The 13668-nt window shown below is 43.7% G+C and overlaps 1 protein-coding gene across 1 annotated transcript in view; it reads right to left on the bottom strand.

The window, feature by feature from the left end:
* The window catches only part of CSMD1 (CUB and Sushi multiple domains 1), a 2205021-nt gene that overhangs the window by 305878 nt on the left and 1885475 nt on the right, over window positions 1–13668 (bottom strand). The window contains 1 exon segment of the mRNA XM_068281348.1: window positions 11635–11751. Within this exon segment, the coding sequence (XP_068137449.1) occupies window positions 11635–11751 (117 nt within the window).

Genomic DNA, 13668 nt, shown 5'->3' on the forward strand with positions numbered 1-13668 from the left:
TTCCTTCCTCCTCCTACAGGTCTGCTCGTCTCTCCGCCCCTCCCCCTTGGCATTGTGGTAGTGTGGAGCTGTATAGAGCCGAGCAGATCTTCTGGAGGAGGAAGGAAATAGTGCCTGCACGAGAGGTACAAATGAAAGCACAGCCAGCATTGCACAGGGTGAGGGAGAATAGAGGCAACTCTGCATTTTTTACCACAAGCATTTTTACACTGCATGTGAAATCATGCTGCAGCCTTTTCTCCTCAGGTTGTGCAGCACAGACTCTGCAGGCAGCGTCAGGAATGTCAGGCATGTGTGAGGCAGAGAGCACTGACAGGCTGCTGCTCAGCTCTACAGATTTCATGCCTGCTTGTTTTGCATTGCTGCTGTCTGAAACTTTCTCACACTAGTCAAGACAATGGCGTCAATTCACCAGAGAGGATTTACTAAGAGAAAAAAGGTAGGTAGTTTATCTCATGAGGTATTTTAACACCCTGGAGTCAATTCACCAGTGTGAGTGGACAGAGAGAAAAGTGTTCGATAGCAGGGGATAATGGAGAGATATGCATGAGGAAAGTGTGAGAAAGCAGAGAGTTAGGTAATCGGTATTAATGATTTACATGGGATACTTTTCCTCTCTGTAAGCTTGAAAGTGAAGCATTGTGGGTAGGAGGCGTAGTTTTACCACTACCTGACCAGAGTATTCCCACCTTTTACTGCCGGATCATATCATAAATTATATCACGAGTGAGTTCTTTACTTCTTCACCACCTCTGTCTCAGTAAAATTATCAAGAACTGTTCTCTCACGAAAAATACGAGGGGCGATTAAACAGAACCTCCTCCTGCGCCTTCGTCTCCTCATAATAGAAGCAAGCTCTAAGGCCTAGTGCACACCAGAGCGGTTCGGCTGCGTTTTGCGATCCGCTTGTGGCTGCGGATACGCTTGGGTAATGTATTTCAATGGGCTGGTGCACACCAGAGCGGGAGGCGTTTTGCAGAAACGCATACTCCCGGGCTGCTGCAGATTTTGGATTGCGGAGGCGTTTCTGCCTCAATGTTAAGTATAGGAAAAAACGCAAACCGCTCTAAAAAACGGCACTTCAGAGTGGTTTGCCAGGCGGATTTTGTTACAGTAGCTGTTCAGTAACAGCTTTACTGTAACAATACATGAAATCTACTACACCAAAAACGCTTCACAAAACCGCAAAATGCTAGCTGAAACGCTACAGAAAAATAAGAAATAGCGTTTTAAAATCTGCTAGCATTTTGCGGATCTGCTAGCGGTTTTTGGTGTGCACCAGGCCTAACAGAGTAAGCTCAAAAGGCTCCATCTTCCACAGCAGCAGCTGCTGTGTGAAAACCACGATATCTCCAGGTTCATTCAGGGGATAAAGAGATGAAAAAATAACGAATGGCCACACCCCCTTTCTTCCCTGGTGAATTGTGATTTGGAGAAAAACTAACTACTAACTATCACTTATTTATCTCATACTTATCTCACATTTATCTCTTGCATTTCTCTCTGTCGATATTTTCCCCTATACTTCTGGAGAATTGCTATTTGGAGATATCACAGGATGTAAATTACCTCCCAAGAGATAAATAGGTTGGTAACCTCTGGTGAATTGACGCCAATGTTTGTTTGGGGAGAGAAGTGGAAACACTGGGGGCTCAGGCACTGTTTCTCGTGCGTGCATGCGTGTGTATTGCCCACTCTCGCTTTTCTTCCTCTAGGCTAGCTTCCCACCATTCCTCTCATCTTTATGCCCACTTGTCCTGTCTCATACTGCCTACCAACCCTTGCTATGTGGTTTTCTCTATCCATTCTCCGTTTCATGCTCTGTCGGCACTATCTGTAAATGTCTTCCAATGTATTTAATAACACTAACATCTTCTGCAGCACTTTACAGAGAGTACATAGTCATGTCACTGACTGTCCTCAGAGGAGCTCACACTCTGACCCTACCATAGTCATAGCCTAATGTCCTACCATATTATTATTATGTATTTATATAACACTGACATCTTCTGCAGCACATTACAGAGTACATAGTCATGTCACTGACTGTCCTCAGAGGAGCTCACAATCTATTCCTACCATAGTCATAGTCTAATGTCCTACCATATTATTATGTATTTATATAGCACTGACATCTTCTGCAGCACTTTACAGAGTACATAGTCATGTCACTGACTGTCCTCAGAGGAGCTCACACTCTAATCCTACCATAGTCATAGTCTAATGTCCTACCATATTATGTATTTATATAGCACTGACATCTTCTGCAGCACTTTACAGAGTACATAGTCATGTCACTGACTGTCCTCAGAGGGGCTCACATTCTAATTCTACCATAGTCATAGTCTAATGTCTTACCATATTATTATTATTATGTATTTATATAGTAGCAGTAGGGTATTGTACCGTGTTAGCCATCAATAAAAGCAAGATTTTTTTAATCAGAATGATACCATTTATTGGCTAACTAAAAATTTAGTTAGCCAATAAATGGTATCATCCTGATTTAAAACTTCTTGTATTTATATAGCACTGACATCTTCTGCATCACTTTACGAAGTACATAGTCATGTCACTGACCTCAGAGGAGCTTACAATCTAATCCCTACCATAGTCTAATGCCCTACCATATTATTATTATGTATTTCTATAGCACTGGCCTCTTCTGCAGCACTTTATAGAGTACATAGTCATGTCACTGACCTTCCTCAGAGGAGATTGCAATCTAATTTTAACCATAGTCAGTGTCTAATGTCCTATCATATTTTTATTTTGTATTTGAATAGCGCTTGCGTCTTCTGCAGCACTTCCTCAGAGGAGCTCAAAATCTTATCCCTACCACAGTCATAGTTAGGTCAATTTTGAACAGGCTTCATTTAGCTGTCTGGGGGGGGGGGGGGGGAGTTGGGGGGGGGGGGCGCCTGGTGATAGCTGGCCTAGGGTGTTGAAAAGTATAAATCCGGCCCTGTCCCTACCAAGGTTCGTTGTCCATTCACACAGTATATCGCAACCAAGCCAGACAAATTTGGGATCAAGTTCTGGATGGCCATGGATTTGGAGACTAAATATGTCTGCAATGCATCTCCTTACTTGGGAAAGGACCCCAGTCGTCAGAAGGGAGAGAGGCTGGCAGAGAATGTGGTCATGAATCTGATGGAGCCATTTTTGGATGATGGGAGAAATGTCACGACGGACAATTTCTTTACTTCACTGTCACTGTCGCACAGACTGCTGCAGCGCAAAACAATGCTATTGGGCACGGTGAATAAAGTCCGGCGTGAACTTCCTCCGCTTGCAAAAGACACTGCACAGCAAGAGGTATTCTTCACTTCAGTGCTTAGAAGTGGCAGTGTCTCCTTGACAATTTATGCACCTAAAAAACAAGACTGTGTGTGTTCTAAGTTCCATGCACCAAGACGTGACGATCGGTGACGGCAGAAAGAGGAAACCCAACACGATAACAGACTATAACCACATGAAGGTATGTGAATGTGTGTATAATTTTACACCAGTGCTCAGTGGCGTCGCTATCGCTATTTTGGGGGGCCCGTGCCCCCAAAATTTTCTTGGCTGCCCCCAATCTATTTCCAGGGGTGCCCCAGCCTTGCTGTCCCCCCCCCCCCCAGACACTGCAGCTGTCCCCGCTGCCAGACAGCCAGCAGCGTCAGACCTCGATCAGCCGGCGACCAGTTAGAGCGGGTGCTAGCACCTAGTGGACACCGCTGATATGCGGAAATTACATCACTTCTGCAGATTTGCGCCCGGCGCCCGCTCTAACTGGTCAGGTCGCCCACTGATCAAGGTCTGACGCTGCTGGCTGCAAGGTGAGGGGTCCCTGTCACTCACTATCTAACGGGGGTCCCTGCTGTCACTACCTAACTGGGGGACCCTGCTGTCACTCGCTACCTAACTGGGGGTCCCTGCTGTCACTCACTACCTAACTGGGGGTCCCTGCTAATGTTCCACCATTGTTCATGTAAATTTGTCTCCACCCGTGACCACACCAACATTTTGGTCCATGGCCACACCTATTTTTCGGCGTGGCGCGCTATGCGTGCCGCACAACGTTACCCTCATATTTTTTGGCGCGCTAGCAGCTGTGTGCTGATCTCTGCTGCCTACAGTATGTACAGTATAAGCTGTTTTCTAGTGCCTGCACTGTGTGCTGATCTACCTCCAGTGTGTACAGTGTAAGGTGTTACTCTGTGCCTTTACTGATTGTAAACCAGCTGTATTGTATGCTGGTCCCTGCTACATTCAGTATGTACAGTATTAGCTGTAAAGCCTGGTACACACATACAATTTTGATTAGCCAATTTTAGCTCTGTTCATCAAATTCATTGTCTGTTGGCCCACTTACTGCATGGGGGTGGTACAATTGGTCAGTGATTGACCAATCAAAATTGTATGTGCATTTACATCTTTGATCTATGCCTATACTGATTGTAAATTATCTAAATAAAGGACAGGGGTCTCCATCCAATATCTCGATGTGCAGGCCCGTTATCTGTAGCTTACACCACTGCTGGCCACGCCCACTCACTGCATGACCACACCCAATTTTTTTTGCGACCGCACAGGTGCCCCCGATCTCCAAGGACCCAAGAAATGTCCCTGCCAGTGCTACAATGTTTTGTGATGTGTACTATACAGGCCTATAGAAAAAAAGCACATATACTCATGTCTCTCTCTCTGCTTTTACAGTGTGGTGTAGACGTGTTGGACCAAATGGCACGGATGTATTCCGTAAGAGCAGCAACACGCAGGTGGCCAGTAGCAGTTTTTTACAATATGCTGGACCTGGCGGCGGTGAATGCCTACATTTTGTACAAGGCATGTACAGGGTGGGCAGGCAAAAGAAGATTGTTTCTTAGTCTTCTAGCTAAGGAACTCTGTTGCCGATTCATGCAGCACAAGGACATATTGGCACAAAGGCGGACTGCTGAAGCTGTTGCAGCTGCTGTGCCAGGGACTGTACAGACAACACAGTGCAAGGTGCAAGAGAGCTGCAACAGGAATCGCAGCAGGTTTACCTGCTCACACAAAGAACAGAATTCTCTGCTTGTGGGGGATGAGAGGTGGGCACATAGAGTAACTCAGATCCAAGGTGATTTAGTTCAAGTAAACAAATGTAAATGTGTGTGTTTTCAGAACAAAAGAAAGAGAACAGTGGAGTTGATAGCATGTTAAAAAACTCAGCAGGGGTGCTAGGAGGTGTGAGGTCAAGGGAATTTACGCAGATCTGCGCAGCCCTGGTAAATCTAGTGTTAATAGGCCACTTACATATATTTTCTATAATTGTTTTTAGAGTGGCTTTTTTTTGCAAGAGATATGCCTTATCCAAGAATGGCATACAGAGAGGACCTCAACAAAAACCTGAACTTAGGATAAGCTCCCAATCTCAATCAGACAACATCCATCTAGGATGTGTTAGGTGTACCGATGGTCCAAACCTCCGATTTTCGGTTCGCAAACCGGGTTCGCGAACTTCCGCAAAAGTTCGGTTCGCGCAAACTTTCGTGAACCGCAATAGACTTCAATGGGGAGGCGAACTTTGAAAACTAGAAACACTTATGCTGGCCACAAAAGTGATGGAAAAGATGTTTCAAGGGGTCTAACACCTGGAGGGGGGCATGGCGGAGTGGGATAGATGCCAAAAGTCACTGGGAAAAAACTGGATTTGACGCAAAACAGTGTTTTAAGGGCAGAAATCACATTGAGTGCTAAATTGCAGGCCTAAAGTGCTTTAAAACATCTTGCATGTGTATACATCAATCAGGGAGTGTAATTAGAGTACTGCTTCACACTGACACACCAAACTCACCGTGTAAAGCACCGCAAACAGCTGTTTATGTTGTGACAGCCGTGCTGGACTGGTGCGCACCATGGCAAGATTGCTTGTTAAAGTTTACATCTATTTTTTGTAAATTACATTTTCTGCTGGCTGTTCAGTACCTGTAACAAGTATCTGTTATGGAGGGCACGTCTGCCATTGTGAGTGACACTGACCATGGGTAATGGCCAGGAAATCAGGGTTCGATTCTGGGCCAGAGTGGGAGCCTGAGAACCAGCTACCACCACCACACATCCAAGTAAGGACCCATTTGCTGTATAAGTAATGTACTTGCCCTGACCGTGCTTTGCAGACCAGGCATCTGTGGTCAGATGGACCCTTGACCCAACGCTGTGTGCCAGAGATGACACCGCTTGCCTTTAAGTAGAATGTGTTATGGAGGGCAAGTCTGCCATTCATTCAACGGTGTGAAACTTTCAATGGTACTTTCTCAGTAGCATGGTGACCACGGGTAATGGCCGGGGAATCCTGGTTCGATTTCCGGTCCGGAGTGGGAGCCCAAGAAACTGCTACCACCACCACACATCCAAGGAAGGCAGCAGGCACGTTGTGGGCAAAGGAGCAGGAATGGCTACCACACATCCAAGGAAGGCAGCAGGCATGGCATGCACATCCCGAGGTAGTGACCAAAAATAACAATACAGGAGGACTTTCGAGGCCCTGCTGTATATGAGATGAATCAATTTTAAATCCTTTAATGAGAATCTGTTATGGAGGGCAAGTCTGCCATCCATTCAAGTGAAAGGTATGCACTGACTGCCAGGTATAATACAATGTGCATTCAAAGATCCAGTGAAAGGTATGCAGTGACTGCAAACCACTGTTTGTGTAGTGACAGCCGTGCTGGACTGGTGCGCACCATGACGAGACTGCGGGTGATGGTGGTTTTCCAGCTCATATGGTCGCTGGGCTGGGGTAGCTGAATGACAGAACAGTGACTGTCCAGCTAGTCAAATTTGGTCTGTCCACAATGAAGCAACAACCTTATTATCGTGGGTGTGCCCACCCCCGAAACACTCATATAGGCGTCTTTCATTGCTTAATTGTGATACGCAGGCCCATTCTCCGCAGCAAGGTAATGATCATGAAGGGGAATTGGCACATGTACTGTACATGCCTTTTGTTTTGTTGTTGCAGCTGCAGTGCAGCCAGAAAAATTAGGCAGGCATGTAGACGCACCAAAAAAATTAGTATAGCGGCCGCTGCTAGCAGCGTCCTTAAAAATTCCACCTGGAGTCCTGGACCCTGTTGGTGGTGGCGGAGAAAGCAGTCAAGCGGCCTGCAGGCAGAGATGCTGTGTGGGGAGCGACTTAGTCTTGGGGCAGGCAGTCATACGGCGTGCAGGCAGAGATGCTATGTGTGGGGACTGACTTAGTCTTCGGGCAGGCCTGAGCATGCTTTGCAGACCAGGCATCCATGGTCAGGTGGACCCTTGACCCAGCGCTGTGTGCCAGAGATGTTACCACTTGCCTTTCAACATCATGGTACAGTTTAGGTATCACCTTTTTTGAGAAAAAAAATGCGTGATGGTATCTTACACTGCAGTGTGTGGCTTTACTTTTGTGTGCTGCTTTTACTCAGGTGGTCATCCCATTGCAGTTTGTGCTTTGTAATCATGTGCCTTCGTAAGGTAGTTGTCCCTATGCAGGTCTTGGTCTTTCCACGGCTCAATTTTTGGTGGCAGAGAGTACAGATGGCATTGCTCTCATCTGAGGCAGACACACAAAAAAATGTCCACACCGCTGAGCCCTGGGGTGATGGCACTTTGGTGGTGGCGGCCGACTGAGTGTTAAGTGGGGTGCCAGAATCAGAGCAGGAGGAGGAAGATATGTCATGCTTCCATGTGGAAGCTGAAAAGGATGAGGTGTTCTGTGTTAAAAAGTCAACTTCATCCTGACAATATTGGGGGTTGATGGCACGTGCCTTCTTCTGAACACTGTACTTTGATCGAGGGCCACACTAAATCACGACAGCGTGACCTCGAACAGACCTGCCACTGCCTTTTGTTTTGCCCATATTGGGGGGGATGAAGTGAAAGGTATGCACTGACTTGACTAATACAATGTGCAGTCAGTCACACAGGTGCAGTTAGCAGGTATGCACGGAGTGGTATATCACACTGCGTGCACTCACATAGGTAGGTGGGTGCACTGAACACAACAGGTAGGTACTGTATATTCAGTGATGAGTATTAAAAATGTGCACCTGTCACACACACGTACCGTGAACAGGTAGAGTGACTGGTGGTATTAAATATCACACTGCGTGCACTCACGTAGGGTAGGTGGGTGCACTGTGAACAACAGGTAGGTATATACAGTGATGGGTATTATAATGTGCACCTGTCACACACAGGCAGGTACCGGACAGGCACAGTGACACTGTGTGCCCTCACGTAGGTAGGTGGGTGCACTGAAGTGAACAACAGGTAGGTATATGCAGTGATGGGTATTACAATGTGCACATGTCACACGCAGACAGGTACCGGACAGGCACAGTGACACTGCATGCCCTCATGTAGGTAGGTGGGTGTACTGAAGTGAACAACAGGTAGGTATATGCAGTGATGGGTATTACAATATGCACCTGTCACACACAGACAGGTACTGGACAGGCACAGTGACACTGCATGCACTCACATACAGTAGGTAGGTGGGTGCACTGAAGTGAACAACAGGTAGTAGGTACTGTATATGCAGTGATGGGTATTACAATGTGCACCTGTCACACACACAGGTAATTACTGAATGTGCTGGGCCTGGCAGTAGCATACACAGTAGGAATTGCCAAGGCTGTCTATTGCAAAACAAGTGTCTGTGACACACGCACACACACACACACACACACACAAATAAATAGATCACAAGAACAAGATTAGCTCTCAAAAGAGCTGTTGAGGGGAGCTTTTTTAGCAATAAGAATCAGCAAGGAGCAAGCTAAGAAGAATACAAGAGCCTAACTAAGCTTTCCCTATGTGAGTCTGCACAGCAGCTCTCCCTTCTCTAATTAATGCAGGCACACGAGTAAGTGAAAAGCCTGACACTGCCTGCCTTTTATAAGGGGGGAGTGGCTCCAGGAGGGAGTGAAGCCTGATTGGCTACAATGTGCCTGCTGACTGTGATGTAGAGGGTCAAAGCTGACCCTCATGATGCACTATGGGGGCGAACCGAACTTCCGGAAAAGTTTGCGGTACTCTGTTATCGCGAACCCCGGAAGTTCGCTAGGAACCGTTCGCCAGCGAACTGTTTGGGCCATCTCTAGTTAGGTGTAATGGTGTTTAATTGTAGTACAGCAGTAATCTTCACTTTGTCCATTGATTGTGTGTCTGCAGGTTCATTTTTTTTTTTTTTAATTTCTGTTGTCATATTTTTTGTTCGTAGCAACTGTACTTCATTCCTGAAACATCAGCACTTTCTTATGCTAAAGGTCCCCATGGCAGGTGTTACACTTGATGATTGGTCAATGTGATTGCACAGTATGCAGTATTTATTTGTAGTTGGCTTAGTTCAGTTAGATATGTTGTCCTAAACAGAATGATGATTCCTGTTTGTGTTTGAGGAAGGGTTGTTTGAAGGTTAGTAAAATAGTGTTTGGAAATATTTTTATAGACTCATCAGAATTGATTTATACAATTAATTTAATGAATTATCTAACTTTACATATTAATGAATAATTGAACTCTTAACTGCCAATTTATCTCTGCTTGGGTTGTATCTACTCTCTATCAATGAGCTTTACATGCACAGGCTGCACATGTAAAGGTTACAGGATTTATTGCAAATTACATAATGTGCATTATGTAAATAGCATAACTTACATCACATACAAAATGCCTATGTTAATGTAGCCTGTATAACAGTAGTTGCCCAAGATATGTCATTGTAAATAGTCCAGTAAACTTAAAGCAAGTCTCAAGCGATTATAAAAATAAACAACAGATACTCATCTAAGGAGAGGGAAGGCTATGGGTCCTATAGAGCCTTTGCGTTGAATCTCCCACCGCTGGAGACTTTGGAAATTTTCAGAAGCACTCTGGCTACCAAAGACCAGCGGCTCTGTACTGCACACATGCGAGTGCTCAAGAGAGGGAGTTTGCATGTGCGCAGTACGGAGCGGCCTGTCTTCAGAAGCCCGAGTACTTCCGAAGACTGCCAAAGCCGGCCCAGCCTGGAGGAGAGCAGACTGCTAACAGGTAAGCCTGCAGGGAAATGCTGGGACCGGGAGGAGAATGGGAGGTTCTATAGGACCCGGAGCCTACCCTCTCCTTAGGTGAGTTTCTCTTTTTTTATCTTTATAATCATTTCAGACTCCATTTAGAGAGTGATAATAATGTATTGAATAAAATTGCTTTTTTTTTTTTTTTTTTTAAATATTCACTTATAAATGATTTAGTTACAATATTCACTTCTAAATGAGGTAGTGGCTGAATAGTGTACTGGTTGAGGGCTCTGACACAGGAAACAAAGGTTTGAATTTCGTCTCTTCCTGTTTAGTAAGCCTGCACCTATTCAGTAGGAGACCTTGTGCAAGACTGCCTAACACTGCTACTGCCTATAGAGCGTGTGCTAGTGGCTGAAATTCTGGCACTTTAAGTCTGCCAGGAGAAAAGCACAATATACATTTTCTGTATCTTGTCTTGTCTAAATTATTTAGTCAGTTTTGCCCATTGTAAAATCTTTTCTTTCTCTGATTTGCATTCTGAAATCAATCACAGGTGGCAACGTCTTAGGTTCTGTCAGGAGATCTGTGTGGAAAGCTTGTTTACTGAGCATTCCGAAGCCAATAAAAAATATACCTGGTCTCCCAGAATGTTTAGGGGGGAGGGATTCAGCAAAGCTAAACATCAGGGCGGGGCATTGTATTTAAGCTACAATACTTTGTTGCGGTATTTTAGTTTTTATGTTATTGCAGCAGAAGCCACCATGGGCTTTATTCACTAACCGGCGCTAAGTGTTAGCGCCGGAGTAAAAAAGAGTTTTCCGGCGCTAAGCCAGTGAGTGTGCCGTATCTGAGGTTAGTGTGCCTGTCTGAGTTAGTGTGCCTTATCTGAGGTTAGTGTGCCTTATCTGAACTTAGTGCCCCTTGAGGAGCTTTGTGCACACTAAAAGATGCACAAAGCTACATCGCACACTGCACCGTGCACAGCATAATGCGACGATCTTTGTGCACTGTGCAACGTGATGCGACGGTGCAGTGCGCGATGTAGCTTTATGCATCTTTTAGTGAGCACAAAGCTACTTAAGGGGCACTAAGTTCAGATAAGGCACACTAACCTCAGATAAGGCACACTAATCTCAGATAAGGTTAGCGCTGTAGTTTGTGCCCACTAAGTGATAAGGCACACTAACCGCCTTAGTGACGGTTAGTGAATCAAGGCCCATATATAATCAATAAGATTGCAACAGACTGACCCTAAATTTGCTCTACAGGAGGCACCGTGAGGTAAGATGATGACATCATATTACATCATGATAGGAAGAAAGGGTAGGGCATCATCTGTGGAGGTGTTGTGTGCTCAGGAAGACATGTTTACCTTCCAATGAAGATTACCTCCATGTATATGTTGGCAGCAACATTAATTTTATTTTCAATACAAAATCAACTTTCTCCAAAAGCAGTGTTTATCCTGTTTTGCTATGGATGCTTGCCTATGCTGACCTTTAACATTGTTCAGTTTCCTGAGGGTCTATTTTTCTACTTCAGGGCAGATGAAGCTGAAATATGCCTGTATTATTATTCCACACTCCTAAATCTAGTGCAGATAAAGAACAAATACATACCAAAGCCAACTGGTAATGACATTTTCCAGGTGCAATCCAAGTTGCTTGGATAGTTCCCAGGAAAACCTGGACTTAAGATTACGCCAATCATCTTTGTTAGGGTTCCACCACATTTTGCTTAAAGACAAAAAAAAATGAAGTTAGTGATGTATATGTGATTTGAACAGTTTCTAGTGTTAACTATTGTCAGCAAATACAAATCTACTGTGTTTGTCTAAAAGTTGTACACAATAAATGGTAGCATATGCAAGTATACTTATATTGAACAATTGTGGATATTTTGCAGATTTTGTGTGCTATACATGGTAATATACCATACCAATGTCTCAAAGATATTCTTCCAATGCTGGTTTGGCGGGTTAGGGTGGCCTAATATGGTACTCTGTAACTTATTCAGTTGCCTGAAATACTTTCTACAAGGATATTTAATAATTTAAGAACTGTACCTTATGCTATACATTTACAAACATAAAACTAATTGCAAATTATTTTCTTTTATAATTATACAATTATGTTTTTATGTTAATGATTAAGAGACGTGGTTTACTTAAAGAGGTTAAAGAAAAGAAAGTGTTTCAGCTTCAGTAAACCAAACCGATGGCATACACGGGAGTTGGTATTTTGCTATGACCTATGCTTTTGAAGCATTCTGAAAGAATCTTGAATGCATGAATTGAATTTGAATGGGTTTTAACAAAGACATATACACGCACAGCTGTTGTTGCCTTTAATAAGCCGTGCGTCATGCTTTTCTAAATGCAGCATCTGTAATTATACTGTTGAAGTGCTTTTGTTATAGTGTTGAGGTCAATGAAAAGCAGGGCAAAAGCATATCAGTCGAAGGACATATGCAACTCTAATGAATCATAAATTTAGATCAAACACATGTTCCTTTCATAGATGCCATTATTTTAAGCGATTGATTTCACTCCCTTCTGCTTCTGAGGCTCAAGTACTTTTACCCTAATGAATAGGGGTGATCAACGAGATACAAATATTTCCCAGCTTATGCAAAAGTATGTAATTTTTTATGCAAATATATGCAGCTTGAAAATGGACCAATCAATTTAAACCTTGGTGTGACTTGATTGGTCCATTTTCAAGTTGCATATATTTGCATAAAAATGTACATACATTTGCAGAAACTTGGAACTATTTGCATCTCTTTGATCATCCCTACTAATAAATGAATGGGATTTATAAAATGCCAATGGTGTATATTCACTAAACTGGGGTAGGCAGAAAAACATGCATAAAGTATTGCACACAATGTGTAATGCATTGTATTACACAATACTTTTACGCATGTTATTCTGCTTGCCTCCCTCTAAAGGCTAGTACACACTAGCAATTTTGATTGGCCAATGATTGGTCAATTTTACCACCTCCATGTAGTATGAGGGCCAAACAGATTTTCTATTCTATGCAGAATATATAGGTAAATGGTCATACTACATGGAGGTGGTAAAATTGACCAATGATTGGCCCATCAAAATTGCTAGTGTGTACTAGGCTTTAGTAGATCCATGAATAAATGTTTGCATTACCCCATGCATTTGTGAGCCTAATTTTGCATTAGTTAATACTGTATGTACTGCTCACACAGTAATGTATTTTTTATATTTTTCACGCATTAACAATTATGCAACTGGAATGCAACAAGATAACACACCTTGCATTAAAGCCATGGTAATTAGTTGTGAAAATTGATGTAGTAATCCATGTGTAAAATCAGGTATTATAGCATAACATTTATTCATACATGAACCCCATTGAAACATGAATGTGGTGAGAGCATCTGCACTGCATGGCAATTTGCCTATTTTATTTGCTTTGCAAAAAATAAGATCAATAAAAATGTAAGGCCCTGTTCACACTGCACGCGTTGCCGTCCAGATTTCAGCAATGCGTGCAGGAGACCTACACGCACGACATTAGAGAGTGCATAGACTGCACTGTCTGATGTTCATACTGCATGCTTTCTGGACCAGTGCGGTCCGGGAACGCATGCTGCATGCATTTTTTTAACAAAAC

The sequence above is a fragment of the Hyperolius riggenbachi genome, chromosome 4 (genome assembly GCF_040937935.1).
Source record: "Hyperolius riggenbachi isolate aHypRig1 chromosome 4, aHypRig1.pri, whole genome shotgun sequence".
Taxonomy (NCBI): domain Eukaryota; kingdom Metazoa; phylum Chordata; class Amphibia; order Anura; family Hyperoliidae; genus Hyperolius; species Hyperolius riggenbachi.